Source organism: Rhinopithecus bieti, unplaced genomic scaffold (assembly GCF_001698545.2).
Source record: "Rhinopithecus bieti isolate Rb0 unplaced genomic scaffold, ASM169854v2 scaffold_27038, whole genome shotgun sequence".
In the NCBI taxonomy this organism is placed as follows: Eukaryota; Metazoa; Chordata; class Mammalia; order Primates; family Cercopithecidae; genus Rhinopithecus; species Rhinopithecus bieti.
Window position 1 is genome coordinate 892,882 of NW_016812221.1, and position 17,782 is coordinate 910,663.

The following is a 17,782-nucleotide window of genomic DNA, read 5'->3' on the forward strand; positions in this document are numbered from 1 at the left end:
ATCTTTGTGGCATTCTCTGTATTTCCTGAATTTGAATGTTGGCCTGCCTTACTAGGTTGGGGAAGTTCTCCTGGATGATATCCTGCAGAGTGTTTTCCAACTTGGTTCCATTTTCCCTGTCACTTTCAGGCACACCAATCAGACGTAGATTTGGTCTTTTCACATAATCCCATATTTCTTGGAGGTTTTGTTCACTTCTTTTTACTCTTTTTTCTCTACAATTCTCTTCTCACTTCATTTCATTCATTTGATCTTCAATCACTGATACTCTTTCTTCCAGTTGATCAAGTCGGTTAGTGAAGCTTGTGCATTTGTCACGTAGTTTTCATGTCATGGATTTCATCTCTACCAATTCTTTTATGGTCTTCTCTGCATTGATTATTCTAGTTATCCATTCATCCATTCTTTTTTCAAGGTTTTTAATTTCTTTGCACTGGGTACATAGTTCCTCCTTTAGCTCTGAGAAGGTTGATCGACTGAAGCCTTCTTCTCTCAACTCATCAAAGTCATTCTCCATCCAGCTTTGTTCCATTGCTGGTGATGAGCTGAGTTCCTTTGGAGGGGGAGATGTGCTCTGATTTTTTGAATTTTCAGCTTTTCTGCACTGCTTTTTTCCCCATCTTTGTGGTTTTATATGCCTTTGGTCTTTGATGATGGTGACGTACTGATGGGATTTTGGTGTGGGTGTCCTTTCTATTTGTCACAGTCAGGACCCTCAGCTGCAGGTCTGTTGGAGTTTGCTTGAGGTCCACTTCAGACCCTGTTTGCCTGGGTATCAGCAGTGGAGGCTGCAGAAGATAGAATATTGCTGAACACCAAGTGTTGTAGTCTGATCCTTGTTCTGGAAGCTTCGTCTCAGAGATGTACCCAGCCATGTGAGGTGTTTGTCTGCACCTAGAGGGGGATGTCTCCCAGTTAGGCTACTCATGGGTCAGGGACCCACTTGAGCAGGCAGTCTGTCCATTCTCAGATCTCAACCTCCATGCTGGGAGAACCACTGCCCTCTTCAAAGCTGTCAGACAGGGATTTACATCTGCAGAGATTTCTGCTGCTTTTTGTTTAGCTATGCCCTGTCCCCAGAGGTGGAGTCTACAGAGGCAGGCAGGCCTCCTTGAGCTGCGGTGGGCTCCATCCAATTTGAGCTTCCAGGCAGCTTTGTTTACCTACTTAAGCCTCAGCAATGGTGGGCGCCGCTCCCCCAGCCTTGCAGTTAGATCTCAGACTGCTGTGCAAGCAATGAGGGAGGCTCTATGGGCATGGGACCCTCTGGGTCAGGTGTGGGATATAATCTCCTGGTGTGCCATTTGCTAAGACCCTTGGTAAGGAGAGTATTAGGGTGGGAGTTACCCAATTTTCCAGGTGCTGTGTGTCTTAGTTTCCCTTGGCTAAGAAAAGGAATTCCCCTCCCCTTTGTGCTTCCCAGGTGAGGTGATGCCTCGTCCTGATTCAGCTCTTGCTGATTGGGCTGCACCCACTGACCAGCACCGACTGCCTGACACACCCCAGTGAGATGAACCCGGTACTTCAGTTGAAAATGCAGAAATCACCCATCTTCTGTGTCGCTCACGCTGGGAGCTGGAGGCTTCAGCTGTTCCTATGCGACTATCTTGGGCACCTGCCGGCTATTCTTCTTATGTTATGGTTTGGTCATTGTGGTAATTTCCTTCTTCTTCTTCTTTTTTTTTTTTCAGACAGAGTCTTACTCTGTCGCCCAGGCGCAGGTGTTTATTTATTAGTTTATTTATTTAGAGATGGATTCTCATTGTGTCACCCAGGCTGGAGTGCAGTGGCATGATCTCAGCTCACTGCAACCTCTGCCTCCCAGGTTCAAGCAATTCTTCTGCCTCAACCTCCCAAGTAGCTGGGACTACAGGCATGTGGCACTACGCCCAGTTAATATTTTGTAGCTTTCGTAGAGACAGGGTTTCACTGTGTTAGCCAGGATAGTCTCAATCTCCTGACCTCGTGATCTGCCCGCCTTGGCCTCCCAAAGTGCTGGGATTACAGGTGTGAGCCACCGCGCCCGGCCAGGTATTTCTTTATAGCAATGTGAGAACAGACTAATACAATAACTTGTCAGAGCAGTCTTACTCCCATTGCCCACGCCACCCCAGTTTCCCAGGAGATTGTGAGCCCATTCACCTGCCTAGTGTGTTGCAACTGCAACCATCATTTAAGAAAGGCACCACACTGAGGGTATTTATAGCCAATGAAATAATACAGACTTTGCCACTGTACATACCCAGAAGCAAAACAAAATGGTCCTACCCAACCAACATCATAGTCACATCATTAAGAAAAAGGTGTACCCCCAACAAAAGTAAATTCAAAAGTAAAAGGAAGCAACTATTGCTTCCTATGTGCAGAAATCAGTGTAAAGGTAAGGAGACATGAAAAAGCAAGATATTATGATACCCTGAAATGAACATAATAATTCTCCAGCAATACATCTTGACCAAAAAGAAAAAGTCTTGAAATGCCAGATATAGTGTTCAAAATATTGATTTTAAAGGTGGTCAATAAGATGCAAGAGAAATCTGAAAACATATACAAAGAAATCAGAACATCAGTTTGGGATATAAATGTGAAATTTACCAAGAAGGTAAGATACCTTTGGAAAAAAACCTAACAAATTATTGATCTGAAAATTTCGTTGAAGGAATTACAAAATACATTTGAAAGCTTCAACAATAGACTAGATTAAGCAGAAGAAAGAAGGATACAATTCTTTTGAAATAATCCAGTCAGATAAAAATTTAAAAATAAATAAAAGAATGAACAAAGCCCTCAAGACATTTAGGACTACATAAAGTGACTGAACTCATGAATTATTGTCATTCTGAGGGGAAAGAAAAATTTAAAAAGTGTAGAAAATCTGTTGAAATAAATAATCGACAAGAACTTACAAGTTTAAGAAGAGATTTGGACATTCAGATACTGGAGGTCCAGCAATCCTCAGAAAATTTATTGCAAAAAAGATTTCAACACAACATACAATTTCAAACTGCTTAAATTCAAAGTAGAAGGAACTAATTTTAAAATCAGCAAGAGAAAAGCACCTAGTCACTTACAAGTAAAACCCCATCAGACTAACAGTGAACTTCTCAGCAGAAACCTTACAGGACAGAACAGAATGGGATAGCATTTTCAAAGTGCTAAAAGAAAAAAAACTTAGCCAAGAATTTTATATCCAGCAACATTTAAGCTTCATAAATGAAGTAGAAATAAAGCCCCTTCCAGACAACCAAACACTGAAGGAATTTGTCACCACTACACTGGTTCTACAAGAAATGCTCAAGAGTCCTAACTATGGGAATAAAAGTTCAATATTCACCATCATAAAATTTACATGAATGTATAAAATGCACAGGTCTTATAAAACAATTACACAGAGGAGGAAGACAAAGAAATCAAATGGCAACACCACAGAATTCCACCAAAGCACAAAGGCAAAGAGACAGAGAAAGAGAAAGAAATAAAAACCTTATAACATAACTAGAAAACAACAATATGATAAGAACAAAACCTCACATGTCAGTACTAGCCTTGCATGTAAATGGATTAAATACTCCACCTAAAAGCTATAGATTTGCAGAATGAATTTTAAAAGATAATAAAACCATACACTGCTTACAAGAAACTCACTTTACCTGTAAAGACACATATGGACTTAAAGAAAAGGGGTGGATAAAGATGTTCCACACAAATGGAGACCAAAAGCAAGCAGAAATAGATATACATCAGATAAAACCAACTTTAAATCAACACTAAAGAAAAAGAAAAAGAAAATCAATATATGAAAACAGGATCAAATCATCAAGAGGATATAATAATTCTAAATGTATATGCACCCAACACCAGAGCACCCTTATTCCTAAAACAAATATTTCTAGCTCTAAGAAAAGAGATAGACAGCAATACAATAGTAGTGGGGGACCTCAACACCCACTCAGAGCAGTAGACACATCATCAAGACAGAAAATCAACAAAGAAACCTTGGACTTAAATTGGACTTCAAACCAAACAAATCTAACAACATTTATAGAACATTCTACTCAACAACTGCAGAATATACACTTTTCCCATCAGCACATGGAACATTCTCCAAGATAGACCATATGTTAGGCCACAAGGCAAGTCTCAACAAATTTTTAAAAATCAAAATCATATCAATTATCTTCTCTGACTGCAGGGCAATAAAGTAGAAATCAATAACAAGAGGAACTTTGGAAACCATACAAATATGTGGAATTGAACCATATGCTCCTGAATGATCATTGGGTCAATGAAAAAATTAAGATTATAATTTAAAAGTTTTTTGAAACAAATGAAAATGGAAATACAACATATCAAAACCTGCAGGATTCAGCAAAAGTAGCGCTAAGAGGAAAATGGATAGCATTAAATGCCCATATCAAAAAAGCAGAAAGATTACAAATTAACCTCACATTACATCTGAAGGAACTAGAAAAGTAAGAACAAACCAAACCCAAAGTTATCAGAAGAAAATAAAGAACAAAGGTCAAAGTAAAACTAAATGAAATAGAGACCAAGAATGGATACAATACAATGGACCAATAAAACCAAAAATTGGTTCTTCGAAAGGAAAAAACCCAAAATTGACAACTACTAGGTAGACTAACCAAGAAAAGGATAGAAGATCCAAATATGCAAAATCAGAAATGAAAAAGAAGACATTACAACTGATACCACAAACATATGAAAGATCATTAGAGACTATTATGAACAATTATATACTAACCAACTATAAAACCTAGATTATAAGGATAAATTCCTGGAAAATACAACCTCCCAAGATTGAAACATGAAGAAAGAAAAACCCTGAACAGACCAAGAATAAGGAGCAAGATAGAATCAATCACAAAATATCTCCCCCACCAAAAAAGCCTAGAATGAAATGGATTCACAGCAGAATTCTACGAAATGTACAAAGAAGAACTAATACCAATCCCCCTAAAGCTGTTTCAAAAAATTGAGAAGGAGGGAATTCTCCCTACCCCATTCTACAAGGCCTATGTTACCCTGATTCCTAAACCAAGGACACAACAAAAAAGAGAAAACTATAGACCAATATCCCTCATGAACACAGATGCAAAAATCCTTAACAATATACTAGCAAGCTGAATCTAACAGCACATGAAAATGATAATACACATGATCAACTGAGTGTTATACTAGGGATGCAGGGATGGTTCAACATACACAAATCAGCAAATATGATGCATTGCATAAACATAATCAAGGACAAAAACCACATGATCATCTCAATAGATGCAGAGAAAACATTTAATAAAATTCAGCATTCCTTCATGATAAAAATCTTCAACAAACCAGGCATAGAAGGAACATACTAAAAAATAATAAAGGCCACATATGACAAACTCACTGCCAACATCATACTGATGAGAGAAAAGTTGAAAACATTCCAAGAACTGGAACAAGATAAGAATGCCCACTTACACTACTGCTATTCAACATAGTACTGCAAGTTCTAGCCACGGAAGTCAGGCAAGAGAAATAAAACGCATCCAAATTGAAAAACAGGAAGTCAAATTGTCCCTGTTTGCTAATGATATGATCTTATATCTAGAAAAACCTAAAGATGTTACTGAAAAAGTATTAGATTTGATAAATGAATTCAGGAAAGCTTCAGTATTCAAAATCAAAATAATAAATCAGTAGCATCTTTATACCCTAACAACATCTAGCTAAGAACAAAATCAGGAAGGCAATTCTACTTATAATAGCTACCAAAAGCTCACCTCAGAATACATTTAACCAAAGAGGTGAAAGATCTCTACAAGGAAAGTTACAAAACACTGATGATAGAAATTGTAGATAACATAAACAAATGGAAAAACATCCCATGTTGTTCAGAGGAATTAATACTGTTACAATTATCATATTCAATACACTCCCTATCAAAATATCAATGTCATTCTCCACAGATTTAGGAAAAAAAACAATCCTAGCCCGGGTGCAGTGGCTCACACCTGTAATCCCAGCACTTTGGGAGGCCGAGGTGAGCAGATCATGAGGTCAGGAGTTCAAGACCAGCCTGGCCAACACGGTGAAAACCCATCTCTACTAAAAATACAAAAATTAGCCGGGCGTGGTGGTGCACACGTGTAATCCCAGCTACTCAGGAGGCTGAGGCAGAATTGCTTGAATGTGGGAGGCAGAGTTTGCAGTGAGCGGAGATCATGCCATTGCACTCCAGCCTGGGTGACAGAGTGAGACTCCATTTAAAAAAAAAAAAAAAAGAAAGAAATCCTAAATTTCATATGCAACCCAGAAAAAACTCAAATAGCAAAGCAATCCTGAACAGAAAGAACAAAGCTGGAGGCAGAACTTTACCTGACTTCAAATTACACTATAAGGCTATAATAACCAAAACAGCATAGTATTGGTGTAAAAACAGACACATAGGTCAACGGAACAGATAGATCCCAGAAATAAAGCCACATATCTACAGTCAACTGATCTTTGGCAAAATCAACAAGAACAAGCACTGGGGAAAATACAATGTCTCCAATAAATGGTGCTGGGAAAATTGGATTGCCATATGCAGAGGAATGAAACTTGACCCTTATCTCTTACCGTATACAAAAATCAACTTAAGTTGTATTAAAGACTTAAATGCAATACCTGAAACTATGAAAATACTAGAAGTAAACCTAGGGAAAACTCCTCTGAACATCGGTCTAGGTAAATAATTCATGACTAAGACCTCAAAAGCATATGCAACAAAGAGAAAAAGAGAAATGGGACTTAAACTAAAAAGCTTCTTCATAGTAAAATAAACAATAAGCAGAGTGAAGAGACACTTGCAGAATGGGAGAAATTTTTTGCAAGCTTTGCATACAACAGGGGACTAATATCTAGAGTTTACAGGGAACTCAAACAGATCAACAACAACAAAACCCAAATAATCCCATTAAGAAGCAGACAAAGAACACAAATAACACTTTTCAAAAGAAGACATACAAATGGCCAACAGGTATATGCAAATATGCTCAACATCATCACTAAACATCAGAGAAATGCAAATTTAAACCACAATGAGGCCGGGCACTGTGGCTCACGCCTGTAATCCCAGCAGTTTGAGAGGCCGAGGCTGGCGGATCATCTGAGATCAGGAGTTCAAGACCAGTCTGACCAACACGGCGAAACTCTGTCTCTAATAAAAAATACAAAAATTAGCCAGGCGTGGTAGCCGGCACCTGTAATCCCAGCTACTCGGGAGGCTGAGGCAGGAAGAATTGCTTGAACCCAGGAGGTGGAAGTTGCAGTGAGCTGAGATCACGCCACTGCACTCCAGCCTGGGCGACACAGTGAGACTTCGTCTCGGGGGAAAAAAAAAAAAAGATACCATCTTACATCAGTCACAGTGGCTACCATTAAAAAGACAGGCCGGGCCGGGCGTAGCGGCTCACGCCTGTAATCCCAGCACTTTGGGAGCCTGAAGTGGGCTGATCACAAGGTCAGGAGATCAAGACCACCCTGGCTAACACGGTGAAACCCTGTCTGTACTAAAAAAATATAAAAAAAGAAATTAGCCGGGGGAGGTGGTGGGTGCCTGTAGTCACAGCTACTTGGGAGGCTGAGGCAGGAGAATGGCGTGAACCTGGGAGGCAGAGCTTGCAGTGTTATATATACACAATGGAATACTATTCAGCCATAAGAAAGAATGAAATTGTCTTTTGCAGCATCACGGATGGAACTAGTGGCCACTATCTTCAGTGAAACAACTCAGGCACAGAAAGAAAAATACATGTTTTCACTTTAAGTATGAGCTAAAGGATATGTACACATGAATGTAGAGTGTGGGATGATAGACAATGAAGACTCAAAAGGTGTTGGGGGGTTTCAGGGACAATGATAAATTACCTAACTGGTACAATGCATATAACGTACAATAGGGCATGGATATCTTAAAAGCCTGACATCACCACTACACAATTGATGCATGTAACAAAATTACACTTGTACCCCATAAATTTATAAAAGTTTTTTAAAGCCAGAAACGAAAGAATTTTAGAAAACTTGTATCTGCCTTTGTGAATGTCACCCCTTCCCAATACTTAAGATCAATAATAATGTTAGTAGATATTTTTGGTTGGTGCAAAAGTAAGTAATTGTGGCTTTTGCCATTAAAGCCACAATTGCTTTTGTACCAGCCTAATAATTCTTTTTGTATAATGAAATGTGCTGACATTTGGAAGATCTGCAAAGCTCACTAAACTGATATTTTCCAACTGGGCAATGCATGATGTTATGAAATCATGCATGATAAAAGAATCCATTCAAAGTGCAATGTAGACCAATGGATTTTATGTAATAGAGTAGAAAAAATTCATCTACATGGTTTCAGATTGTACACTAACAAACCTATCCCTTGTTCGACCTGTATCTTTATATACTTTAACAAAAACAACATATGCAACAGATTAAACATAGAAGCAGATATGAGAATCCAGCTTTCTATTGTCAGAAAATACTTTAACAAAAAACGAAGCCACTACTTGCTAAATTTTTTCTTTTGTAAAATATATGTAATTTTCATTAAAATATTATTTATGTTAACATGTAATGGGAATTTTATGAATCTTTGTTATTAAAGTGTGAAGCAAAATAAGACTTTTACCATTTCAGTAAAGCATGGACTAGAATACTTGTAACCTAATTTACATCCCTCTAACCGTTGAGCAATTGGTGTCAAGTATTTTGATTCTCTTTATAATTTAAAACCCCCAAGTGCGGGAGCTCAGGGACTGGGCCAGGAGGGTCTGAGCTTTCGGATCACTTTAGCACGCCCCCTCCCGGTGGCCCTTGGCCGGGGCCCTCCGGCGCGGGAGTAACTCCTCGCAGAGGCCTCTGGAAGTTGTAGTTTTTCGCCTTCGACTCTCAATGACGCAATTCCTGTGCGACACACGTAACGGCCGCCATTGCTCTGCGCCGACGGTGAGAGCCTTGTTCCGCGGACAGCGTTCGTCACACGTCGTGGTCACCGGGCCACCCGAGTCTGGAGTGGTTGCGAACCCTTTTGGCTGCAGATTCGGAGGTGGAGGCAGTATCCCGGACTCTATCCTGCCGCCCCTTCAGGGTTTGGAGGAGCCGGAGGTGCGGAATTCCTCCAGTTCCAAGGCGGCGGGACGGGACAGAACTAATCTGCCTTAACTCTCTCCTGCTGCAGACCCGGGGCGGTTGCCTGACCCTAACCTGTGTGTTGGTGAGGGGGTGGAGATGGTGAATCCCGTGGCTGTGGGAGGGAAGGAGCCTCAGCTCCGAGAATGGCAGGCAGCCCTGGTGCCTCGGACCCGCCCCCTCTGGGTTTGGGGACTGCTGGGAGAACGCTTTCTTCGCTGTGCTCTCTCTTCTAGCATCCCTTGCGTCCTGTCACCTCCAGCGAGGCACACAAAACTGACCGTAGGGATGGCCACCAGGGTCCGAACAGCTTCTATTTGGGTGAGTAGAGGTTTTCTTTCATTTTTGAAAAGCTCTCCCTGAATGCCAACGTGTGCGCACCCCATCTACTCCAAAGTCTGAATGTGCCGGGAGCTTTCTCACCCCACCGCTCTTTTAGGCAACTGGATTGTCCTTTAGAGCATGTTAGACTTTCCAGAAATGCTTCTTGTCATCCGATTTCCTTTTTTCCTCCTTTCATCAGTCTCTTTTCTGACAACTTTGTACGTTGAACGTTTGAGTTAAACAAGGGATACTGATTTGTTTTATGCGACCACCAGAGCCGGCGCCAGAGGAAAAGGCAAGTAGGCAAGATAACAAAGGAAACTTTATTACGTAGCCAATGTATAGAAAGAGGAGGCGAGGTTCACCGGTCTCTGGCGGCGGAGGCCCAGGAAGTGGCTCCGGCGTTCTCAGGCGAGGTTCCTAGGTCCACGTATGAGGAGGGGCCGAGGAAGTTCGCGCCGCGCTCCTGCCGAGCGGCTTTTATGTCTTGGGCCTGGGAGTGGGAGGGTGGTAGGCGGGATGCGGGCGGGTGGAGGGCCGTGCGTGGGCGCGGCCAGGTAGGTTTCGGTTTCCTCGGTCGGACGTCATGCTGCGCCTGCGCAGTTGACCTGTGCCTTTCCCGGCGCGGGGAAGTTGGTGATGAAGAATCTGGAAGTAGGCCATCTTAGTCACCTTTGTTCTTTGTTTCCCTCTCCCTCTGTCCAGGCAGATATTAACCTATCTTTCAGTTTTTTCAGCCTGCATTTACTAAGGGTCTTCTGTATCTGGGATCTTTGAACGTTATTTTGGAAATTACAGACTTTTTTATTCACTTGTTCAACATTTTTATTTTATTTTGTGTGCTGGACCCTGGGGCAGGTGCTAAAAATGTAAAGATGGGTTGCTCATTATCCCTGTCTTGAAGAACAGTGGTCTAGGAATGGTGGATAAGAAAGACACAATGACAAGTTAATGAGTGCTCTGGGAGCAGGCTGTGGAAATACACGGGGGCATGCAGGAATGGATCAATTTTGGAAGTAAGGACACCCCCTAACCCCTTACTCCCAAATGCTTCAATGATTCATAGAGTCTTAAACTTGGTTGTGAAAGATGACATACCTAAAGTTGACAAAGGATTAAAACCAGCCTGGGAAAAAGAAGTAACGTGCAACTTAGGCTTGAAATGACCTCATGGTGAACTTTGGGCACTTAAGGGTTGCTGAAATGTAGAGTTTAATGGTGATAGTAGAAGTGTATATTAAAAAATGAGGCTAGAGCCGTAGGCCTAAGATCATAGAGGGCTTTGAGGACCCCATTAAAAACTTGGATTTTATCATATAGGGCAGGCAGTCCCTAACCCTCAGGCTTCAGACTAGTACCAGTCTGTGGCCTGTTAGGAACTGGGGTGCATGTCAGGAGGCGAGTGGCGGGTTAGCATGACTGCCGGAGCCCCGCCTCCTATCAGAGGTGCATAGTGGGTTAGTGAGCATGACTGCCGGAGCCCCGCCTCCTATCAGAGGCTGCATTAACTTCTCATAGCACAAACTCTTATTGTGAACTACGCATGCGAAAGTTCTAGGTTGTGCACTCCTCATGGGACTCTCAACTAATGCCTGATGATCTGAAGTGTAACAGTTTCATCCAGAAGCCATTGCCACCCCCTACTCCCTGTCCATGGAAAAATTGTCCTCTACAAAACCAGTCCCTGGTTGGGGACTGATGGTATAGGGGAAGGAGTTTACTTATTTAAGTGTTTTCACAAAGAGTTTGAGGGTAGAACAGTCTAGTCAGCAGGTAAGAGAATATAAGGGTTTAAGTAAATTAGTGGTTTTGAGAATAGAGAGGAGGTAGCTGGGTGCAGTGACTCACACCTGTAATCCCAGTTACTCAGGAGGCAGAGACAGGAGAATCACTTGAACCCAGGAGGCAGAGGTTGCAGTCAGCCGAGATCGTGCCACTGCACTCCAGCCTGGGTGACAGAACAAGACTCCGTCTCAAAAAATAAAAAATAAAATAAAAAAAAGAGCTGGTAAAGAGGCAGAAGAAATTAGATTTCATAACTAGTTGGGTGCAGTGGTAAGAGAGGCAGAAAAGCCAGGGATGACAACTAGAGTTCTACTCTGTGGGCCTGGTTGGGAATGTCACCATTTGCTGAGTAAGGGAAGACTGTCAGAATTGTGATTGATAGAGGGGGGAGATTTCAGTTTTATATGGATTGGCTCCTCTAGGTAGAGGTTGCTAGTGGGCAAGTGGGCAGGCGTGTGTTTCAAGAGAAAGGTCTGGATGAGGTTGCACCAATGAGGTGTGGCCAAAGTAGCTCAGGGAGAATGTGTACCATAAGAAGATAACTGAGGACAGTGGTCAGGGAAATGACAAGAGAAAGCAGGGGAAGAGATGTTGGAGACTGAGATGGAATCCAAGAAAAGTGAGACAAAATAGAGACATGTAATTCACACTTAAAAGGAAACCTCAAAAATGCTTGTCAAGTGACATGTATGAGGGAGATCAAGTAATAATAGATCATTGTTTTAGTCTGTTTGTGCTGCTGTAACAAAATATCACAGACTTGGCAACTTAGATACTACTTTCTCACGATTCTGGAGGCTGAGAAGTTGAAGATCAAGGTGCTGGTAAATATGGTATCTGATGAGGTCTGCTACCTGCTTTCTTTTTTCTTTTTTTGAGACAGAGTATCTCTCTGTCCCCAGGCTGGAGTGCGGTGGCGCAATCTTGGCTCACTGCAACCTCCGCCTCCTAGGTTCAAGTGATTCTCCTGCCTCAGCCTCCCAAATAGCTAGGACTACAGACGTGCGCCACACCCAGCTAATTTTTTATTTGATTTATTTTATTTAATTTTATTTATTTATTTATTTTTATTTATTATTTTTTTTGAGACGAGTCTCGGCTCTATCGCCCAGGCTGGAGTGCGTGGCGGATCTCGCCTCACTGCAAGCTCTGCTCCCGGGTTTACGCCGCTCTCCTGCTCAGCCTCCCGAGTAGGCTGGGACTACATGCGCCCGCCACCTCGCCCGGCTGTTTTTTTTGTGATTTTTTTTAGTAGAGACGGGTGTTTCAGGGTGTTAGCCAGGATGTCTCCATTCTCCTGACCTCGTGATCCGCCCGTCTCGGCCTCCAAAAAGTGGCTGGGATACAGGCTTGAGCCACCCGCGCCCGGCCTATTTTTTTATATTTTTAGTAGAGACGGAGTTCACGAGATGTGGCCACAATAGCCTCGATCTCCTGGACGCCTTGTGATCCACCGCCGTCTTGGCCCTCCCAAGTTCTGGATTACAGAAGCGTGAGCCACCGGCACCCTGGCTCGTGGCTCTCTTCTTTCAAAAGATGGCACTTTCTGGTTACATCCTTACCATGATGGCAGGGGGCAAAAAGAGAAGACTGCTGTGTCCTCACATGGCCAAAGAGATGGAAGGGTCAGACGGCTCTCTGAAACCTCTTTTAAGAGGGTATTAATCCCATTCCCGAAGGAGAGCCCTCATGATTTAATCACTGTTAAAAGTCCCCACCTCTTTTTTTTTTTTTTTTTTTTTTTGAGGCTGAGTCACTCTGTCGCCCAGGCTGGAGTGCAATGGCAATCTCTGCTCACCACAACCTCTGCTTCCCGAGTTCAAGTGATTCTCTTGCTTCAGCCTCCTGAGGAGCTGGGATTACAGGCACATGCCACCACACCCAGCTAATTGGCCCCACCTCTTAATACCATCACGATGGGGCTTAAGTTTCAACATGAATTCTGGTGGGATGCAATCATTCAAACCATAGCAGTCATAAAAACCTAAATTGAATTTAGTGGTGATGGGCTGTGTGTGGTGGGTCACGCCTGTAATCCCAGCACTTTAGGAGGCCGAGGTGAGCAGATCACCTGAGGTCAGGAGTTCGAGACCAGCCTGACCAACATGGCGAAACCCTGTCTGTACTAAAAATATGAAAATTAGCTGGGTGTGGTGTTGGGCACCGGTAATCCCAGTTGCATGGGAGGCTGAGGCAGAAAAGTCGCTTGAACCTCGGGAATCGGAGGTTGCAGTGAGCCGAGATTGCGCCACTGCACTCCAGCCTGGTGTCAGAGTGAGACTACGTCTCAAAAACAACAAAAAAAGCAATGACTGGTGGCTACTTTAGCTTGGGTGCTCAGGGAAGGCCCCCACTAAGGAAGTGACATCTAACTCTGAGTTACAATAGCAAGCCAGCCTTGTTAAGAGCAGGTAGAAGATCATCCAGGATGGGAACAGCCAGGGCCAAGGCTGTAAGGCAGGAGAAGTTTGATGCCTTTGTAAGCTGGAAGGAAGGTCTTTGTGGCTGGGGGTAGGGAGTGAGAGAGAGGAGAGCAGATGAACACAGGTGGCCAGAGGCCAGATCAGGCTAGGAAACCATGGGGTCCAGGAGAGGGTGTGGTGCTAAGAAAGGGAGCAACATGATCTGCTTAGTATTTCCAAAGACCCTTCTGAGTGCTGAGTAGAGAACAGGTTGTAGGTGGACAAGAGTAGACACAGAAAGGGGGAAACGAGACTGATTAGGTGACTACAGTGGTTCAGACAAGAGGTAGCAGGGATTTTGTGTAGTGTGGTAGAAATGGAGACACTAGTTAGAGTTGGGGGATGTTTGAAGGTGGAGTCCTCTTTTCTAAGAACTAGCATATGCTTTTCATCTTGGTGATTGTCATTTTGTAGTGTGGTTTATTTTCATTAAGTATGCCTGATTTTTTGTTTTGTTTTCTTTTGCCATTTCAACCAAATGTTAATGCTCAGTGTCTACTATGTATGAGGTTCTGTGCTAAATCTTTTATTAGGTATTACCACGTTAAAACCTCACGGTGGCCAGGCGTGGTGGCTCACGCCTGTAATCCTAGCACTTTGGGAGGCTGAGGCGGGTGGATCACCAGGTCAGGAGATCAAGATCATCCTGGCTAACACAGTGAAACCCCATCTCTACTAAAAATACAAAAAAATCAGGTGGGCGTGGTGGTGGGCGCCTGTAGTCCCAGCTACTTGGGAGGCTGAGGCAGGAGAATGGCGTGAACCTGGGAGGCGGAGCTTGCAGTGAGCTGAGATCGTGGCACTGCGCTCCAGCCTGGGCAACAGAGCAAGACTCCATCTCCAAAAAAAAAATAAATAAATAATAAAACCTCACAGTAGTCCTAGCCCCAGGTGGTGGTGAATACTGTTATTCTCCTTTGATGGGTAAGGATACTGAGGCCCAGAAAGGGCTAATTGGAGACCAGGTGGCACCCCTGGTCAATGTAGAGCCAGGACTTGAAACCAGATAGTCTGGCTCTATGTGCATTTTCCTGGCCTGTGTACTCTATTTAGTCTCTGGATGCAGGTTGAGGATTTCTTAAGAGGCAGAGATTCTAGGATCCTCGATCTTGAAATGTAGAGCAAAATGTAGAGTGGGTGGATAGTGCCCAGTGTACCCAGAGAAGGCTCTGAGAGATAAGCTGTTGGTCTCCAGGGAATAATTTTTTTTTTTTTTTGGAGACGGAGTCTCGCTGTGTTGCCTAGGCTGGAGTGCAGTGGCACTCACTGCAACCTCTGCTTCCAGGGTTCAAGCAATTCTCCTGCCTTAGCCTCCCAAGTAGCTGGGACTACAGGTGTATGCTGCCACTCCTGGCTAATTTTTTTTTTTTTTTTTTTTTTTTTTTAGTAGAGATGGGGTTTTACTGTGTTGCCCAGGCTGGTCTTAAACTCCTGAGTTCAGGCAACTCACCCGCCTCAGCCTCCCAAAGTTCTGGGATTACAGGCATGAGCCACCACGCCCGGCCTCCAGGGAATAATCTTAATGTCCATTAATGGTGAATGATGAAATGTGATGGAATACTATTCAGCAACAAAAGGAACAAACTATCGATATGTGCTAGGACAAGTATAAACCTCATTATGCGAAGTGAAAGAAACCAGACACACAAGACTAGATTCTATGTTATCCCATTTATATGGCAAACACAAGCATATACATATACTAGCAATGCCCCTTCTTGTTTTAACACGAAAGCCAGCTTTCTGTATGTACTATTCTTCCCCTTGTCATCATCACTAAGAGTATATATTGATCATTGTATTATACCAATACTGGTGCATAGAGGTCGTTTTCACTTCCCTATCTCTGTCGCCGTTTACTGCTGTATAGGTGGCCATAGCATTTTCAACCAGTTATGTAGTTGTAGATATTTGGGTTATAAAAATGCCTCGGTGAACAGCCTTTTCATGTCATTTCATTGTTTCTTTTTCTAATTTTTTATTCCCTTTTTTTAGGCTTTCCCCACTTTTCACCTGTGCTGCCTTCTAGGTCATTGCTACTTTTTTGTGTTCCTCTTAATTCAATCTTCATTTCTGAATGTATTTTCCTAATTTATTCTGATATTTCTCATTTCACATTTCCCAGATGTCTAAGCATCTACCTTCTAGGCTCTTTTGTTTTTTATAAATCTGTCCTCTCAAAGTTTTGTTTTTCTGATTTCTTTTACTTCATTTTGAAATGTTGTGTAACAGTTTTTATGTGGTCAGATATTTTGGTTATGTTTTTATTGTCTGTCAGAGCCTCATTTGCTTCCTTTTTCTCTCATAATAATGTTTTATTCCCGCTGCCCTCCCAAACCGGCCTATTAAGACGCCATTTAATTTGTGGCAGGACGTCCCTGTTGGAGCTAGGATGAGCCAGGATCTTTCTGTAGCTTTGCTGTTTGAGGGCCCTGCCTCTGTTTTTGTCATGAAGGGCTCAAAACACGGCCTGAACTCTTGGTGCTAAGCCTTGTCAGGAAGCCATTTCTTTTCTACCTCTAACCCTGCATTTCCTGAAGTTAAACCTGCCTTGTTTTCTAATGTGTTTCTCTCACATTTATGTGATATGACCCCTATTTCCTTTTCCCAGAAGTAAATTATGCTCCCTAAAGTAAATTTGCTCTTGAGTCCACAGGTCCCACCTCTCCAAGAACGAAACAGTTCATGGGATAGGATGAGAAAGCTCCAAGGTCAGGAATCTGTCTTGGGCCAAGGGACTCTTGGCCTGCAACACCTCCCTGGAGCACCCAGGCGGAAGCGGAAGAGTCGCAGAACAGAGAAAGTCCTAGAGTGGCTATTTATTTCCCAAGAGCAGCCAAAAATCACCACGTCCTGGGTGAGCTTCTCATTTGTTTATTCCTAGTGTTTTCTTTATTACTTTTTTTTTTTTTTTTTTGTGTGGAGAGGGATGGAGATCCTTAGGTCAAAGGGTTAAGTTAATCACTCCTCAGTTCAGGTCAAGACCCCCCCCACTTTTTTTTTTGAGACAGGGTCCTGCTCTGTCGCCCAGACTGGAGCCCAGTGGTGCAATCATAACTCGCTGCAGCCTCAAACTCCAGGCTCGGGTGATCCTCCAGCCTCAGCCTCTTGAGTAGCTGGGACAGCAGGCAGGTGCCACCATGCCTGGCTGATGTTTTTTTTTAGTAGAGAGAAGGTCTCCCTATATTGCTCAGGCTGGTCATCAACTCCTGAGCTCAAGCGGTCCCCCTGCCTCAGTCTCCCGAGGTGCTGGGATTACAGTCATCAGCCACTGTGCCTGGCCTGTGGCCCTTTTATCATTGGTTCATGTAAGGTCCTTTCTGCCTTTATTTATATATTCTCTTATTTTCTCATACTCAATGTCCATCTCCTTCCCCATCCCTAAAAAGTTATTTTGTGTTTTATTTGTATCCTGTTTTCAAAAAAATGTGTGTTTACAAAATATGTATTGTTCTGGAAGCTTGTTAGAAATGCAGAATATCAGAGTTCATCTCAATGCTGTTAATATAAGACTCTTCATTTTAACAAGATTCAGTGATTCATGCACATTAAAGTTTAAAACAAACTTTATATGAAGCCTATATTCAAATTTTTACCTGGGGTGCTTGTTTTACTTCCAATATTGGCTTGCTTTTTTACTCTCTTAATGCTTACTTTTGATGAACAGGTATTTCTAACTTTTACTGAGTCTGTATTGCACATTTTTGTCTTTTATTGCTAGTGACTTTTGTGTCCTATTTTTTTCTTATCCTAAGCTCATAGAGATCTTTTTCTTTGTTACTTTATTACCTTACCTTTAACTTTTAGATTTACCGTACGTTTGGGATTGAGTTCAAATCCATGAACACAGGGTCCCCCCGTTATTTAGATCTTTGATTTTTAAAAGTCAGTGTTTATAGTTTTGAGCATACAGATCCTACACAGATATTTTAGATTTATATGTAAGTTCTTTCTGTTTCGTTGTTGCTGTTGTAAACAGTATCAGTATCTTAATTTTTTTTTTTTTTTTTTTTTTTTTTTTTTTTTTTTTTTTTTCTTCCACC

The 17,782-nt window shown here is 42.4% G+C and overlaps 1 protein-coding gene across 1 annotated transcript in view; it reads left to right on the plus strand.

Moving 5' to 3' along the window:
- The first annotated feature begins 8,931 nt into the window (after window positions 1–8,931).
- ZNF268 (zinc finger protein 268) overlaps window positions 8,932–17,782 on the plus strand; it is a 25,559-nt gene continuing 16,708 nt past the window's right edge. The window contains 3 exon segments of the mRNA XM_017895647.1: window positions 8,932–9,144; window positions 9,405–9,489; window positions 16,396–16,596. Of these exon segments, the coding sequence (XP_017751136.1) occupies window positions 9,457–9,489; window positions 16,396–16,596 (234 nt within the window). The 5' untranslated portion in view covers window positions 8,932–9,144; window positions 9,405–9,456.